This window comes from Tachysurus vachellii, chromosome 4 (assembly GCF_030014155.1).
Source record: "Tachysurus vachellii isolate PV-2020 chromosome 4, HZAU_Pvac_v1, whole genome shotgun sequence".
Taxonomy (NCBI): Eukaryota; Metazoa; Chordata; class Actinopteri; order Siluriformes; family Bagridae; genus Tachysurus; species Tachysurus vachellii.
The window spans coordinates 27,197,755-27,215,732 of record NC_083463.1 but is presented as its reverse complement, the minus strand read 5'-3'; the positions used below and the strand labels follow the sequence as shown (position 1 = coordinate 27,215,732).

Below are 17,978 nucleotides of genomic sequence, written 5' to 3'. Positions count from 1 at the left end.
CAATACATGACTTTGGCCTGGGGGAGGAAACAAGTGTACATGGAGAATATGCAAACTTGACATCAGGACGAAAACAAACCCCCAACCCAACGACTAATAACCATTCTTTACAACTGTGGTTAGTGGAAAGGCATCTCAGAATGTGCCTCAAGTTCTTTCAGCTAACAACATGAAAATCTGTGGCTACAGTGGGTTAAATAAAACTGTAAGTAAAAGCCTGAAGAAAACTGAAGCTACAATTGAGAGTCCTTTGTATGTTCAATGGTTGTAGTTTTATAGAAAGTTCTATGCGGAAAGCAAGTATATTATAAATGATTAACCCAGTCACCAGAATCAGGAGTTGAATGCAGCATAGGTTTTGGCAAATTACACACATTTACAGAAGGCATTCTCTGTTGGCCCACATTATGAATGTATGACAAACTTCTGTGTGTGTGTGTGTGTGTGTGTGTGTGTATGAGAGAAATGGGTGCGTAAAACAGGTCTGCCCGGTCCCTCGGTACGCCTGGGTGTCGTCCGACACTTGTTCCTCAGGGCGGAGCAGAGACAAGCAAACATCTCCATCTTTTAACAGTCCTCCACATTTCACCAGAGTCACGCAGAGTGTGTGTGTGTATGCGTGTGCAACCGAGAAGAGACATAGACACAGCGCAGAAGAAGTCAAACAGTGAGCGAAAAGGGATTTAAAGATCAGCTGAGAGGCTGAGAGAAATATACGCATATACACGTAGGTGACTTTTCACCTCACACCGAACCTGCAGGATGTTTAAGAAAAGCACCAAGGATGCCACCAAGGACAGCAGCACCTACAAGGCTTCGTCCAAGATGACAAAGTGAGTGTGTTAGTGTGCGTGAGTTAGTGACTGGTTTTGAGGAGGTGCTTGTAACCGGAGCTCAGGTGGAGGCCTAAGTCGGTCACCTCCAGGCTGCTCAGGTCTATATCATATATCTCACACTTGGCCTTGGTGTTCACTTTGTGAGTGTGTGACATGAATGAGATCATCTTAACTCTTCTTAAACTTTGGTATTCCATGTAGATCTGCATGCCAATTAAACCCATAAAACAATAGAGAATGTATGTATGTGTGTATGTATGTATGTATGTATGTATGTATGATAGGAATTGCTGCATTTTATTGTACTTAAGTATTTTGACTTAAGTGTCAAATTCCAGAAGATAAGTCCTCCTTTATCACCTGATTCAACTCCATGGCAAGTTATCAAACGCATACGCAAATTTTGTTTGTGCAGTTTGACAGCTCCTGTATTCTAGAGCAGCAGATCAGGTCCTGTGTGTGGATATAACTCATATAATTGTAATGTCTGTAATGCTCATTCCATTTAAAAAAAACCCTCAGAGATAATGAATTAATGAAAAGATTTCCATTGCATGACTGTTGATGAGTTACGAGCGATGAGTTGTTCCCACTGTACCTTTACGAATGTGGTGTCATAAGCATTAACTTTGCTTTGTAAACATACCCTTCAGAGACATATGAGCTCAGTGGAGAACGCCGATGCCACCCTGTTGGTGGATGTTAAATAGAACTAGCGTAAATGTCAGTGTAAGAGGTGAGAGTACAACCCAGGAATGTTGGGGTGGTTAATCTGTCAGAACTAATCTCCTTGTTCCTCCAACAGGTGTTGGCTTAGCTCTTAGTCATTGTTGTTCCAGTGTGGCTTTTCCAGAGGAACTTGCTCCTTTAGTTTTCAACATCAAGCAAATATTTTCCTGGTTCCTGATGCACTGTAGATCTTAAACACAGAACCCTGAAGGTCAGATGACTTTGTGCCAATAACTGGCTGAGACAGCGTTGCATGACATGTAGGTGTGGGATACGAGTGTGTAAGGCACGAGTGTGGATGAGACGCATTTCACACACTCCAGGAAGTACAAAAAGTACAAGTGACAGATGACATGATTATATATCAAGAAAATAAACCGTGACATTTTCCTTAAATAATTTCTATTTAATCCGTAAAATACCAGAATAACAGGACTGAGGTTCCTGACAGCTGTGTATCACCACAAATATTTTCTGTTAGTGTTTGTTCAGACACACCTCTTGTGTAACCAACGATAAAATAACGAACATCAATGAACTTTAAATAACTTTACTGAGTACAGAATGGATTTACAGAGAGGATATATATATATAAAGCTTCAAAAAACATCTATTTGTGCAGCTAGTTGTGCATTTGTTAGAAAAATCTACATGGATGAAAAATATATGAACGAGAGTCAGTTCAGTTAATGTCGACTGTTTTCCAATAACAATTCAGAGCTAGGCGGAATCAGGTTTAACAAGTGTATTTAAGATTAAATAGAACAGTTCAAATGGTGTTACAAAGCTTTATGGGGATGTAATTGCAGCATAATTGTGTTTTACATGTTTGACATTCTCAGAGATGGTGCCGTTCCTCAGGCTTCTGAGATTTATGGTGGTTTTCCATTAGTTCTCGGTACAAGAGAGGTGGAACCTGCCAGGGTGTGTTCAAAAGAGATGCGAGGGCCCGTGGCATGAGGGCGGGTGGAACAGCATTGTTGTGAAGGGACAAAACCAGCCTTGTCAATGAATGGGAAAATGATTACATCACTGTTTATCTCACAGGACTTTGCTTGCTGGAGTTTTAATAACTTATTGTAATGTTGGGGTTGTGGTAGCACCTGTGTTTAAGGTGTTTTCCGAGGGCCACCAAGCTGCCACTGCTGGGCCCCTGAGCAAGGCCCTTAACCGTCATTTTCTCAGCTGTATAAATGAGATAAACTTAAGTCGCTCTGCAAGAGTGTTTACCAAATGGCATGAATGTAAATGTAAATGTAATAAATTCAACCAAAGTGTTAGTCTAAGGTGAGAGATGAAGAGATAGCAAATGAGAGTGAGAGACAGATGAACTAGTAAAGATTATAAAGAGAGAAAGTGTGTGTGTGTGTGTTTGGTTTGTTGTGGAATGACAGACATTCACTGAATTCACAGAACCCAGATATCTTTAGTTTCATTGTCCCCACACCCAAACTGCACATACCAGCTGAACATGTCAGCAAACCTGTTAGAAGCCTCAGCTCGTTTGGCCACTTTGCCTGCCACATACACATAAAGCAAGAAAACCAGGAAAACTCACAATTTCTATACTATTTTCAGATGTGCGCTCTCACTTTATTAAACATGCTCCCCTTGCTGGTCTGTCTTGTAGATGTGAGGTTAGAGACCATGGCAGCATATGGATGTCTAATGTTTAATAAATGCAGCACTGATGTATGTGATAAACTCAACTGATCCCAATACAAACACACCCATGCCGATATACATATAATCAATCAGCTAGACTGCTTTTTCTGATTGTTTATCCCCATGCACATGTCCATGGTGCTTCTGTCACATCCTCACTACAGGATCCTGAACAATGAGGACCTGTGTGTTATTCTGTCATGCACATAGATGGATGTATTAAGTGACAGTGGTTCACAATTGATCATACGACATTATTGATCCTTCTTTTAACTTCTTTGGCTACAAAAATCTGACAGTTTGTAATATTACATCGACAACTCTGACTACTGTTTAAAAAAAGGATTAATTCTGGTTGATTACCAGAGGATGAACCATGACTTTCGAACCTGATTCCTACAGGTCTCAGGTGAATGACCTGACCTTATTGATCGCCCGCATGCAGAAGAATGCTGACACTGTGGAAAAAGACGTGCTGAGGGCTGAAGACCTGATGGTCATTGTGAGTCGAAATTTTGTCTCTCTTGTTCTTTCCTATCATTTATTTCTCAGGACATCCAAAGACTGATGATCAACTGTCATTTCTGCTTGGATTTCTCTTTCAGGATGCAGAAAATGACAAGAAGAATATTCCCTTTAAATACCAGAAGGAAAATTCTGATTGTCTAGCTGAGGCCGAAGGGCTCCTCAAGGATCTTTTCCTGGATTTGGACAAGGCCAAGAAAATGAAACACCCACAGGCAGGAGACATAGAGAAAGAGTGAGTATACAAACACAAAGTGATAGTTGCCCTATCAGGCTTTCTTACACTGCATTCATTAAAGTCGAAACAAGGGTATTTGTACGCATATGATTCAGTACAATGTTTCACCAAATGTGAACAAGCTTCACAGTGTAGCGGTATCAAGCCATGTAAGAAAATAAGAGCTGGAGGTGTTTGCACACAGACACACTTGTGTTAGAGTTTTATACAACATACCTGCTAAACTGCATCCTAAAGTCTAAAGCTTTAGCAAATATTGAAACAAATTTCATTGTGTAAATGATGCATAAACAAACACAGCCATTCAATTTCTCATCACTCATCAACTTTAATTGTATGTAAAAAAAAAAAAAAGTGAAAACCAATATTTTCATAATATAATCAGACTTTTGGAGACTATTCTTTTTTCTTCTATACTTGTGTTTTTTGTCCTCTTGTTTTTTAAGAACATGCACAATTTTGCCAAATCATATAACCTTAAATTTTTTTTTGTATACCCTTGATACTTTTTCCTTTTTTCTAACATGAATTCTAACATGATTGCTATTGATTTATTGCAAACAATTCCTTATTCCTCATTAATCGTTTTGATGAAATACTTTCAAATATAATACACAGAAATTTAGCAGCAGGAATGTTAGCAGTATCTATTTTCACCCTGAATAAAGTGTCACACGGCAATACACTGAATGGCCACTAGATGTCGCTTGACATGTCAATAAATACACAGCAGGTTCTGCAAGGAAAATAAGCGTCACCTTTTCTTATGGTGTTTGTATAAACTTTTGATATGCATTGCCTCTTAGGTTGTGATGCTGACGATGTTTTGTGTTTGTGTGATAGTGTGAGTCGACTTCATGAGCGCTGGCTGAAGGACTGCGTGTTTTACCGTGAACTCTACAAGCAGATGAATGAAATCGGCCTTCAGCCGCGCATCAACTGGATCCAGGTGTTCAACCAGAAACAGGTAAGCAGCACATCTGGAAATCACTCATTCTCCGTGTTCACCATGTCTTTGAGTTGAATCATACCGGAGCTGAATCGATTCGTATCAGAGTCGAGTTGACTCATATGGGAGCTGAATCGATTCGTATCAGAGTCGAGTTGACTCATATGGGAGCTGATTCGATTCGTATCAGAGTCGAGTTGAATCATATGGGAGCTGAAACGATTCATATCAGAGTCGAGTTTAATCATTCGGAGCTGATTCGATTCGTGTCCGAGTCGAGTTGAATCATATCGGAGCTGAATCGATTCGTATCAGAGTCGAGTTGAATCATATCGGAGCTGAATCGATTCGTTTCAGAGTCCAGTTGAATCATATCAGAGCCGAATCGATTCGTATCAGATTATAAAAACAGTTCAGGTCATTTTCAAACCAAAAGACTAGGAAAAATACACTATAATCACTATAATAAACAAGAGGTATGTTAGGAATAAAACATATTGGAGGATGCTTTAAGGGGGAAATCATCAACTACTTAGTGGAATCAAATGGCCTGATGCAAAGCAAAGCTTCTTTTCTGAAAATAGTACATCCAAAAATGTTTACATGTTTAATTCCACAGATATTTTTATTTTTAATTACAAAAAAAAGAGAAGTCATATTTCTTTAATCATTTATAGTTATGTTTATAATTGTGGAACATCCCTGAAACAAGTTCCCATTATCTCCATTCAACATACGAAGCGCTCTCCTAATGAAAAATTTCACCTTAGCTGTTTAGAAGAACAGCATGTAGTTGTCCGTAGGCTCTCACCTACTCACCTCTTAGGCTTCAGTACTGCAAATGTGACTGTTTCTCAGTGCCTATAGTGCCTATAGTGACATATTTACTACATGTGTATGTGTGCGTGTTGCAGAAAGAGGTCAACTCAGAGGCGTATGGGCCCACCATGTCTGAACTGGAGAAGCAGATCGCAGCCCACAATATACTACACAAGGAGATCGAAGCCTACAGCACGCAGCTCAGCCCAGACAGCACCAGCTCTAAGGTCAGACATGATCCTGCCACTCATACAATACAGCAGATATCTTTCTTTAAAAAAAGATTTTGTCATTTTTTCAGTGCTCACATATCTGTGAGGTGAATTTCATAAAATAAATGCTGACATTTTGCTTTGTTGTGGTAGGTGGAATATGCTGAGCTGAAGAAGCAATACGCCAATCTCTTGGTAAGATATTTCTCCTTTAGTCCTAAATGAAAATAAGCTCTGGAGTGCTGATTTTAGAGGAATTGTTCAGCAACCTCAACAAAAAAAATCTGTACAATTTTTCGTTCAACACAAAACTGAACATTTTAAGAAACCAACCTCTAAGCGTCTAACTATAAACACTGATACAGTTATTTCAAATAACATGTTTTCTTGCTGAACCATTACTTTAAATACAAATCATGTAATGGATATAAACATATGTAAATTTGCTTATTTTCTGAGGTATTTATCACAAAAACTTTCCACATTTGAATGAATCACTGCTGTTAATGCTGCAAGATAGACTGACTAATCACACCTGCGTACCCGTGTATGTTTTGTTCTTGACATGAAGGACAACTCCAAATGGCGTCAACACTACCTAAACAGCTTGTACGACTACATGCAAAGCTGTAATAAAGAGTTAGGCTACCTGAACGACGAGCAAGCTAAGATCCTCCAACAGGACTGGAGCGACCGCATGGTGGATCCGTCCGACGTCCGGCGCCGCTACGAGGTGAGGCTCTCCATTCACGCTTCTTCACATCTAAATTATTATCGAACTAATTTTAAAAGTAAGATTTGAAGAAGGCTGAGATTTTTGTTTGTTGTTTTGTACTCTGTGATTCTCTGTAGATCTTTAAAAACAACAGCTTGCTGTCTCATGAGAGTGAAGTTAACAAGCTGCAGGATGATGGAGATCGTCTGATAGAGATGAAACACCCTGCAGCGAACACCATTCAGGTGAGAGAGAGAGAGAGAGAGAGAGAGAGAAATCCTGGGATTTGAATTGAAACTGAGCAATATAGAAAACTAAAAAAATATTTTTTTAACAGTCAGAATTGAGGATTGTTGTGTATAATTTTATAAATCAAATAAAAAGCGGTGACGGATAGTATTTATATGTGTACCCCACATTTTTTTTGTTGTTTGTGTAGGTAAATTGCTGTATATTTCCGGTGCTCCACACATTAGGTTGTTAGGCGAGGCTGAAACACAATGTGTGGCCAATGACACCAGGGCTAATTACACAGAGTTTCAATTTCAGCATGTGTAAGCTGTTTCATGTTTCAGGGCCACAGAGACACGTTGAGGAACGAATGGCAGAAATTTCTGAACCTCTGCATCTGCCAGGAAGCACACCTGGACAATGTGGAGGAATACAAAAAGGTAAGGTGATACAGGAGGAGTCCAGCAGAACAAGCACAGCACGTTCATCTCAAGCAGCTTTGAACAGCTGAACATGAGTAGCCATGTTGAATGTTAGCCAGGCCTGTAATAGTCTAGGTATGGTGACGTGTCAGGGGAGAGCTGGAGTCATACAATCATATTGTAAGCTCTCTGATGGGGTTGTTCATGGTGGGGGTCATCGAGCGGTCAGCCAAAGGCACATGTTTTCTTCACGTGATTGACAGACCATGCACATGAAATAGAATAAAAGCTTTAATAATTAGTTGGAAATTATTAAATATGAAATAAACACAAATGTTATCACCATTATGCAGAAATATTAAGCATCAATTGACCATTTCAAGTGATATCTTAACGGTCTTAGATTGCTAGTGTCATTAGGGACTTTATATCACCAATACATTACAATGTTCTCCATACCCTATCAAATCTTAGTCCTTGCTTGTTAGAGGCTAAAAGGCACGAAACACATTTTCAACACCGCAAAAATTCTTATTGTCATGTATCAGGGAGATAAAGACAGATACAGGATACAGATGCAGAAAATTCTTTTACTTTTCCTTGCAACAAACAAGAACTTGAATCAAAGAGGAGTCCAGCAAAATAAATACTAACATACAGCAAGAAAAGAAAAAAACAGAGAGATCTCAATCAAGGGGCTAGACAAAGATACTGACACTTAAATAAGGTCATTAATCACTAAACACAAAGCAGGTGACTAAAACTCAAGACTTGTCAAGACTTGCATTGTCGCCGTCTGGTGGTCTGGCAGGGAAGTGACCTAAATTCCCCATGTCACTTAGAATAAGAGCAAGTGCGATAATTGCTTGAAAAATGAGCTAAAGTATCCTTTACATCAGGAAGAATGTCTAGAAATTAGTTTAATAATCTTATAATATTTTTAAAATATTTTAATAGGAAATACTAAATACATTTGACTAAATTTTGAAAACAAACAAAAAAATAAATAAATAAAATAATCCCTAATTTACTTTACTAGTGAATTTAATAATGAGATTACCAGCCAAGGTTAATGTTGTAAGAGTTGTAGAGGTTATACATATTATTTAGTTCATAGTTATAAGCATAACTGAGAGAAAACTTTGAACACCTCTGGTTTAACATGCACTGTATGAGATATGTTCTAATTCATGCAGTATATACACTGTATAATATATTCATATATGTTTGAAAGATATTTATTTATCTTTTCTGTTTGCAGTATCAACTGGATGCCGAGACCTTGTCCGAATCATTGACAGGCCTCAGTTCCACACTGGACCCCAAAACTCTGTCTAAGAAGTCTAACACTGAGGTTCAGCTCCAGCTAGAGGTAAGATATAAGTATATTAATATGATATCAATATATATGAGGAGAAAACGTGTGTAATAAAAAATAAAAGTTTAGTTTAAGGATTTCTGTATTCATTACTTGGTTTGGATATTAACGTACTAACTATATTGAGATTGTAGTGTGGTTTAATCATTATATTTCTTTCATCATTAATCCCTCATCTCTTTCTTATTCTCTCTCTCAGGCAGAGGAAAGGCCTCTTCAGCGCTGTGAGCAGCTCTTAGCAGATCTGAGAAAGCGTAGCACTACGGTCGCTCCTCTCAAACTCCGCCGCACAACCCCTAACCGAGCCACCACCATCGAGTCTCTGTGTGACTGGAACACACCCAAGGTGTCTTCATTTAACACAATTTGCTTTGATGCGGTTCCATTAATTCAAATAACAGGAAAATTGGACTGATCCTCACAGGAAGTTTGGCCAGTGTGAAAACTGCATGTCTAAATGTTTTGCACACAAACACTTCAAACTTGCTAAAAAGATCATGCATTGCAGGCAGAGAGGAAGAAAACACCCCTAGAGTACTGTATGTTGTGTGTTGTTATGTAGCGTAACATTTTTCCTCAGCAACTACATGGCAATAAGAATATAATGAGGCACAATTGCAGTGTGAACACTATTTAATAATAAACTGCTCCTCATCTAATTTTATAGAGATCACACTTTTACCCTGCTGTTTTCTGTTCACTCACAAGTCTGAGGATTGTGTATACAGAGATTGAGTCACAGATTCCCTAAATAAAGTCAGCGAGATCTGCTTTGAAGCAGCTCTGAACCATTTTATAAAATACAGTAGTTTCAGAAGTCTACATTAAAATGGTGAAGATGGCAAACATCCCATTTCATTATTACTTTAGCCGTTCATCTACAGCTGCCATATCAAGGCACCAATTTTGATCCAAAACTCACAATTTAACCACATTAAGATTAAGCCTAGTTCTAGTCTAATAACCTTTTGAAACTTTTCATACATTTGCTAATTTTTCTATATTTTCTCTTGGTTATGGTTATGGTTATGGTTTCTCTTGGAATACATTATTTGTTATGTATTCTCACACACACTTGATTTTATTTCCAGGCCTCCATATCCAGAGGCGAGAAGCTGGCCTTGAAGTCCAACAGCAACAACGCGAAATGGGATGTGCATTCGAGTGACGGGGCCATCAACTCATTTCCTGGAGTGTGCTTCCTGATTCCTCCACCTGACACAGAGGCCATTGACAGAGTGGACCTGTAAGTCTGATTTGAATGATTTGTAAGCTTTTCAAGTGTAAAGAAGATAAGCATGTTAATACAGATATATGGTCAGATCATTAGAAATGTGGTTAAAGTTGTGCGTGGCGTGTGTAGGTTGGGCAAAGAGCTGGATGACCTGAAGAAACGGCGTGCAGCAATCAGGGCCTCACTGAAAAGTCAGGCCCCTGAGACTTCACGAGCAGTGCAATCAGGTGAATAACACACACTGCACACGTACACATACACACACTTAAAGATCAGACACACAATAAAAACATATTACACAAATGCAGTTTGTACACACTAACCTCTATTGTGTTCTTTGTGCTACAGCTCCTTTATCGAAATCTGTGGACAGCCCTAAAGCTAAAGAACTCAGTGGACACCTGAATCAGTTGGACAAAGATCTGGCCCTTGCGGAACAGGACATGCTGAACCGAATGAGAGCTCCACTGAACAGCAGCAACCCTGGTGCAGATCTTAGTAACCGCTTGAAGGAACAAGAGGTAAGAAAATGGACTTTCTGCCTATTACATACACTATATGGGTTTGTGGACACCAGACCATGACGCTCACATGTGGGTCTTCCCACCAAACTGGAAGCAAATAATTGTATAGAATATCCTTGTATACTAAAGCATTACACCAAGCCCCAGTTCCAGCATGACAATGCCCCTGCTTAATGAAAACTTTCATTAAAGATGAAATGATTAATGATTTCATTAAAGATCTTGAAGCTGAATGAATACAAATCCACACACCAAAATTTACTGGAGAATCTCTTTACTGGAGAATTTACAGGAGATAAATTTTCCAATTTACTGGAACAGTGCTGTAATTGTGTGATTTTCACAATAAAATTATCACAATATAATTGAGTCCCTTCTCCACACTGTATGTGTGTGGAGTTTGCATGCTCTCCCTGTGCTGCAGTTTCCTCTGGGTTCTTCAGTTTCCTCCCCATTCCAAAGACATGCTTTGTAGGATGATTGGCATCTAATTTCCAGTGTGTCCCCTTCCTTGTCCCATGTGTCCCATAGAATAGCCTCCAAGCTCTCTGTAACTAAAAATTTGGAAGGCGAACTCAACACCTCTAAATGTATAAATCATAAATCATAATTCAGACATATTTCAGTTCAATTTCATTCCATGTTCCTGCAGAAAGCTGCAGCGGCTCTGCGGCAGCTGGAGCAGCAAAAAGCAGCTGTACAGAAGCAGCTTGAACCGCTCATATCCCAGGACTTCAATGGCCCAGTGTCCTCCAGTTTGCCTGATAAACTGAGCCAGACCAACAACAAACAAGCCAGCCTGGCGGCACTTAATGACCTCTACACAAAGAAGTAGGTTAAAAAAAATCTAGCTTATAAAACAGAATCCTTTTGGGGTTTGTCCAACATTTGTAGTAAGATATAGTAAACATATTTAATGTATCATCATATGTCTTACAGTTGCTTAATAAATGATCTTACACTTCTAATGATGTTGTTGCAGGGCAAACGCATCTCTGAACTTGGAGAACCAAATAAGAAAAGTGGACGGGATGGTTTCTGGTTATGAGAAACAGCTGAGCAGGGATGGTCCTGTTTTAGATTTTCCCAACAGCCTTCAGAAATGCAACCAAGATGTGCAGGTAAGCAAGGAATTTTGGTATTTTTCAGTGAAATTCAAAGGAAATATGCAATTTTATGAAATGAAAAAAAATCCGCTTGTATTCGTATGTAATAAACTTTAAAGCCCTTGTTGACTGTCATATTTATTGTATATAAATTTAATTTAATATATTTTCAGAATCTGAGAAAAGATGTGGCTGCTGCCCAACCGGAGATGCAGAAGCTAAACAGGGATTTGGAGACAACCGAAAAGCTGTGTAGTTCCCTCCAGCAGGGATATCAAGAGTACTGCCCTGACATACGCAGACAGGAGGCTCAGGTTAAAAGCCTGCAGAACCGCTATGCTAACTTAAACAACCAGCTAGTAGACAGGTATGACGTCGCTACAAAACAGCATCTTTCTACCAAGTGAACTTCTAATTGTATTGTATGTGATTATTGTTATTATTATCATAACAAACCCTATTTCACAATTCTGCATAGGGAGAGCCTTTTGCAAGGGGCTAACAGCAAGAATAATGACTTCCAAAACGCCGTCCAATCACTTGACATGTTTCTGGACAATTTGCCCAACAACAAGATCAGACCTTCGGACAATATATCCGAAGTCCAGGCAAAGCAGACTTCTCAAGAGGTTGGTGGACTTCATCTCTTTACACCATGATTACTACAACAATACTTTATCTGTCCAACTGACAGCATCTGGATAATTAGAACTGATGTTCATTAAAAATGCTGACATTTTTTCACAGAGAGTAGTAGAGGACATTAAAAGGAAAGGTTATGAAGTGGACAGGATGGTCGATCTCTCTCAGGATCTACAAGATATCCTCAATGTAAGCATAACTCTAGGTTTAAAGTTAATTTACTATTCAAACCAACTCTAAATACACTTAGGTCAACTTATAATTTTTTTACCCACTCTGTACAGGAATACAATGTCAACTCTGACAAGTACAGAACTAATCTGAAAAACCCTGAGGCAGCAGATAGTCGAACAGTGTCCATCCCTACTCTGTCAGAGTCTGTGACAAAACAGGTGAGACTAATTACTAGTGTTACATCATCTCATAGAAACAAATCGAATGCGTTTTACGTTTCTTAAATTCCTTTCTTGTTTTTTTGCACTTTTTTTGTGTGATACAGGAAAAAGCTCTAGTGAATCGCTATGCTAACGCAGCAGCTTCAAACGACCAGCTTCTCAAGCAGATGGACTTAGCCAAGAGTCTTCTTGCACAGGTATAAATCTGCCTTGTTACAAGTTACTTATGATGTGTGCCTTATGAATGCTATATTCAGATTTTATAATGACTATACAGCAAAAAAAATACATTTTCAAACTTAGATATTAAGTATTTATTAAGTAAACAATTCACAAAAAAAGAAACAACCCAGAAATAAAATAGAATCTTGCATAGCTGTAACAAATGAATCTAAAATTAGCCATCAAACATCATGCCAAATCATCTGTTTCTTTTGCTGTGTGACTGGATATTGATGTGTAACACATGATATGCTTTATTCAAATTTTGATCCCATTTTCTACTTTGAATAATGCAAATTTCTGCCCAACTACTTTGTCAACCAATTAGATAAGGTGACTATGGTTCAAACAAACTAATTTAGTAACAACTGCTTTTGAACAAACACTTGGTGCATGTCAGAGAGCAAAAATAGGTTTGATATCACCATTTACTTTGGAGATAGAAACATTTGTGTTTTTTTTTTTTACTTTTCTATGAATATATTCCCCCTTGTAGGCTATGTAAAATCAGAAAAACTATAAATTCTTAACACTCTGAGTGTCTTATGTCTTATTTAATCACCACTTACTGTGGAGTGTGACACGACACAGAAATTCAATGCTGAACATGGGCACAACCAAAACAAGCACTGTAAAGAGTATATGCCTGCAATAATTTAATAAAAAAGAAGGGAATTAAACATTTGCACATTGCACAAAAATCTGTGATACATTTCAGGCATTACCAAATACCATTCAGAGATGGCACATACAAACAAAACTAAATCTGTATAATTGGAAGTTTTCTGTTGTTTTCTTTCTGTAGAAAGAGGAGACAGTAGCCATGGTACAACAGAAGCAGCAACTGCAACAAAAAAGCGTAGTAGAGGTTGATACTATGCAGAGGAAACTTGAAGAGGAAATTGGCAGACGGAACCAGGTCGAAAATGAGCTTAGAGTGTTTCAAGATAGGATGTTGTCCCTCAAGAGTAGAAAAGGTGTCGAACGTGTGGAAGAGAAGGAGGTCGTACAGTACTACCGTGATCCGAAGCTTGAGGCCGATTTAAACAGCTTTCAGAAAAAAGTCCACGAGGAGGCCTTGAATCGAACCGGAATCCAAAGTGAGATTCAGGTGATAACCAGAAGGATTTCCAATGTGGAAACAGAACTTAAGAGTGTGCAGCCAAAACTGGTGACTAGAGAAGTGACCAAATATGAGAGAGACCCTCAGTTGGATGTGGATGCTAAAATGCTGAGGGACGAGATAAGCAGACTGATGAATGAGGTTAAAGTAAAAGAAAGCCATGGAGGTCAACTGAAATCAGAGATGATATTCTTGGAGCAAAAGAGGCCCACTATCAAAGAAAAGGTGGTACAGAAGGAGGTTGTCAGAGTAGAGAAAGATCCCGAGATGCTGAAGGCTGTAATGAAATATAAGATGGAAATTGAAGATGAGGTTGAAAGGTCCCGTACTTTGACCAATCAAATAGTCCAAATCAATAGTCAGCTTTCCAGTCTTGAAAGACTCATTCCTACCATAGAGCCCAAGTATGTGACCAAAGAAGTGAAGAAAGTTGAACAAAATCCTAAACTCATTAGTGAGTCTACCACCCTTCGAGCTTCAATAGAGGAAGAACAACACCAGAATAAAATGCTTTTAAATGCAATATCTGATCTTAAGGCACGGTATGCCCAAATTGAGTTGCTCAAACAGAAGATAGACATCAAGGAGATCGTTAACGAGATCTACAGGATTTCCCCAGAGACTGAAGCAGAGATAGCACGACTGAGGAGAGAATTCCAGGATACTAACAGGCAGACTTCTGATTTCGAAAGAAAGCTTAATTTGGTCCGAATTGATTTGGAAGCTCTCCGGTCTCAGAAGCCAACAATCGAGTATAAAGAAGTAGTTCAAGAGGTGGTGAAAGAAGAACGTAGCCCAGAGAACCAGAGAGAGATTCAGAGGCTCTCCGACCAAGTCTATTCACTTCAAAAGAGCTACAGTTCCTTAGTAGACGAGCTGAACCGTCTCAAGAGAGTACGGGATGAACTAAGGATCGAGAAGTCAAAGATAGAGACTAAGGTGGTCACTAAAGAAGTGGTCAAGTATATCAACGATCCACTCTTGGAGAAGGAAGCAGATCGTCTAAGGAAGGAGGTACGCGACGAGGCACAAAACCGCAGAACCATAGAGGAAATGGCATTCGATCTTCAGAACAAATACATACTGCTGGAGAGACAAAGACCAGAAGAGAAGGTGGTAGTAAACGAAGTGGTGAGATTAGAGAAAGATCCAATGCAGATTATAGAGCTTGAGAGGCTAGGAAGGAATCTGGATGAGGAAGTAAAAAATCGTAGGAAGGTGGAACTTGAAGTTCAGAGATTAAGAGCTCTGATAGAGGAATTAGAGAGGACTATTAGGGACAGTGAAGAGAGGCAAAAGAAGATACAGGTGGAGACTGAGTTGTCAAAAATTAAATACCGTATCAATGAGCTAGAGAACGCACCCCCACCAGTGCAGGAGTATATTGTCATGGAAGAAGTTTTGAAAGTAGAGAGGGACCCAAAACTGGAAAAACTGAGCAGTGGCCTGAGAACAGACTTTGACAACGAGAGCAACAATGTCATGAGGCTGGAGCGAGACATCAGGAATTTGAAAATCCAGATCGAGCTCGTGCAAAAAGAGAAATCTTATGAGAGAACGATCTACAAAGAGGTGGTCAGGGTAGAAAAAGACCCAGCAGTAGAGACTCAGCTCTCTCGCTTAAGAGAGCAGGTGCTCCAGCAGAGAAACGCCAGATTAGATTTGGAGGATGAAATGCGTCGTGTTAACGAGAAACAGGACCGACTGCACAGCAGAAGAACAACGACTTCTCAAGAGGAGACTAACCTTGTACGTCAAAGGGATACCCTTCTAAAAGAAAAACAGGATCTCCAACGACAACTGAGAGATCTGGAGGGCAATCAGAAAGAAGTCAGCATATCATTCCAGCAGCAATCCAGGCTCATGAGTGAAAGATCTCAAATGAACAGGCAAAAGAGCATCAAGATAGAGTCTGATATTCAGCGCTTGGAGAGAGAAATTCTGGACGAGAAGGATCGGATTAACAAGCGCGAAAACACAGTCAGCGAGCTGAGGAACAGCCTGAAAAAAGAGGAAAGTGCTTCAGAAACGCGTACGCAGGAGAAAAACGTCTCCACCAAAATTAGCATCCTGGACCCTGAGACCGGTAAAGACATGTCACCATATGATGCTTACCGTCGAGGGCTAATTGATCGTACACAGTACATCAATTTGCAGGAGCTGGAGTGTGACTGGGAGGAGATCACTACAATGGGACCTGATGGCGACACGTCAGTATTGCAAGATCGCAAGAGCGGAAAGCAATACTCTATTAAAAATGCTCTCCGAGATGGCAGATTGACTCAGTATCAGTTACAGCAATATAAAGATGGAAAGATGCACATCTCTGAGTTTGCCCTTCTCGTGGCTGGAGAAAAGAATAAGCCATCTACACTCACATCAGCTACCAGCCAAACCACTTCACAGAAACCTCCACCTTACAAAAAATATTCCGCTGAGGAGAAACTCCCGATTTGTGGAATTTATGACAAAGATACCGACACAAGCCTTTCAGTGCGCTCGGCCCTGGCGCGAAAGATGATTGACCCCACTACAGCTCAGAGGTTGTTGGAGGCACAAGCAGCCACTGGTGGTATTGTGGATATTAACAACAGAGAAAGATATTCAGTTCATAAAGCATCAGATCGAAGCCTGATAGAATCTAGCCAGATGCAGCGCTTGCTCAATGCCCAAAAAGCCTTCACTGGGGTTGAAGATCCAGTAACTAAACAACGTCTGTCGATTGGAGAGGCAGTTCAGAAGGGGTGGCTGCCTAAAGACACGGCCATGCGTTACATGGAGGCGCAGTACGTGACCGGTGGCCTCGTCAACCCCAACCAACCAGGCAGAGTAAACATAGTAGACGCGGTCAAAGAAAAAATGATCGACAACGCGATGATGAGAGAGATTCAGGAAGAGGCAAACCACGTCAAGGACATAGTGGATCCGATTACAAAGCAGAAAATCAGCTACAAGCAGGCCATGGCACTTTGCAAGGCAGATTCATACTCAGGCCTTCCTATGCTTCCCGCGGCATCCACTGATGCCGGCTTCATGCCTTCATACAAGAGCCACAAATACAGCAACTTCTCTTAAGACATGTTTATATCCAAAGTGAAGAGCACAGCAGGTTCTGAAGATTCGTTCAAACAAACAGTAATCCACTCTGCAAATATTAATGTTTATACTAATGATGCTCAGATTGATGTAAATCTCAGGAAAAAAAACTGCCAAATTACACCACCTGTGTAATATCTAATAATATTTGAGCACAAATGTCTTAATGTTAGTTACTAACATTTTGCGTAATTTTTCACAGCTTATAGGGATTACTCTGCATTTTGCTTATTGTACTATCTGGCATGAACTGGCTCTTTTTAATATACAGTAAATAGCTATTAGAACATTTTGGATAGAACAGCATTTATTTAAGGGCTTTGACTGCTGCTGTGGAGATATTTGTTTACGATATTTGCATGAAGTAAGAAATAACCATATATAATTATTAATCAGTTATATAAAAAAAAAAAGCTTTTGCCATTTATTTTAAATTGGATGATGGGCTGGGTTTTTTTCTCTTATTTGCTTTAAATAACAATAATTATTTAAATAATGTTTTTAAGAAATTCAATAATTCATCAAGAAATTGTTATAAAATATATATGATTGTTTATTGAAATGTTAAAGAAAATGTTCTTGTCTGGTTAATACAGAAACAAATAAAACAACCAGTAAATACAACTTTAGTGAGTTTGATTTGAAAATGATATAATTTTTTTTTTTTCAATATTTATATTGGTTTTATAACAGACACACACAAAAAAAAAACAAGTGAAAAAGGGGCCAGCAACACAACTTAAATGACATACAGTACATTTTAAGTAAAAAGGAGAAAGACAAATAGGGGGAAAGAGGTCTACATAAAAATCCTAATATCACACAAATGTCAAAAGCATGAAATTCTACTGTCATGAATATGTTGGAGGAAGGGACTTTGGAAAAAAGTTTTAAGACACTTTGATTTGTTAAACCAC

The 17,978-nt window shown here is 39.2% G+C and overlaps 1 protein-coding gene across 1 annotated transcript; it reads left to right on the top strand.

Annotated features, from left to right (window-relative positions):
* The first annotated feature begins 571 nt into the window (after positions 1 to 571).
* Positions 572 to 17,685, top strand: evpla (envoplakin a). The gene is made up of 22 exons (XM_060868665.1): positions 572 to 833; positions 3,633 to 3,732; positions 3,836 to 3,990; positions 4,837 to 4,960; positions 5,857 to 5,988; positions 6,127 to 6,168; positions 6,545 to 6,706; positions 6,826 to 6,933; positions 7,264 to 7,359; positions 8,603 to 8,713; positions 8,919 to 9,065; positions 9,811 to 9,965; positions 10,083 to 10,180; positions 10,302 to 10,474; positions 11,130 to 11,308; positions 11,460 to 11,598; positions 11,757 to 11,950; positions 12,062 to 12,212; positions 12,331 to 12,414; positions 12,510 to 12,617; positions 12,725 to 12,817; positions 13,648 to 17,685. Exons 1-22 carry the CDS (start codon positions 763 to 765, stop codon positions 17,038 to 17,040), a joined length of 6,015 nt encoding a protein of 2,004 aa, XP_060724648.1. The 5' UTR covers positions 572 to 762; the 3' UTR covers positions 17,041 to 17,685.
* The last annotated feature ends 293 nt before the right edge of the window (positions 17,686 to 17,978 follow it).

Coding starts and splice junctions, on each gene's coding strand:
- evpla (XM_060868665.1), top strand. CDS start 763: ATGTTTAAGAAAAGCACCAAGGATGCCACCAAGGACAGCAGCACCTAC. Junction 9,066..9,810: donor GTGACTGGAACACACCCAAG/GTGTCTTCATTT, acceptor TTTTATTTCCAG/GCCTCCATATCCAGAGGCGA. Junction 10,181..10,301: donor TTCACGAGCAGTGCAATCAG/GTGAATAACACA, acceptor TTTGTGCTACAG/CTCCTTTATCGAAATCTGTG.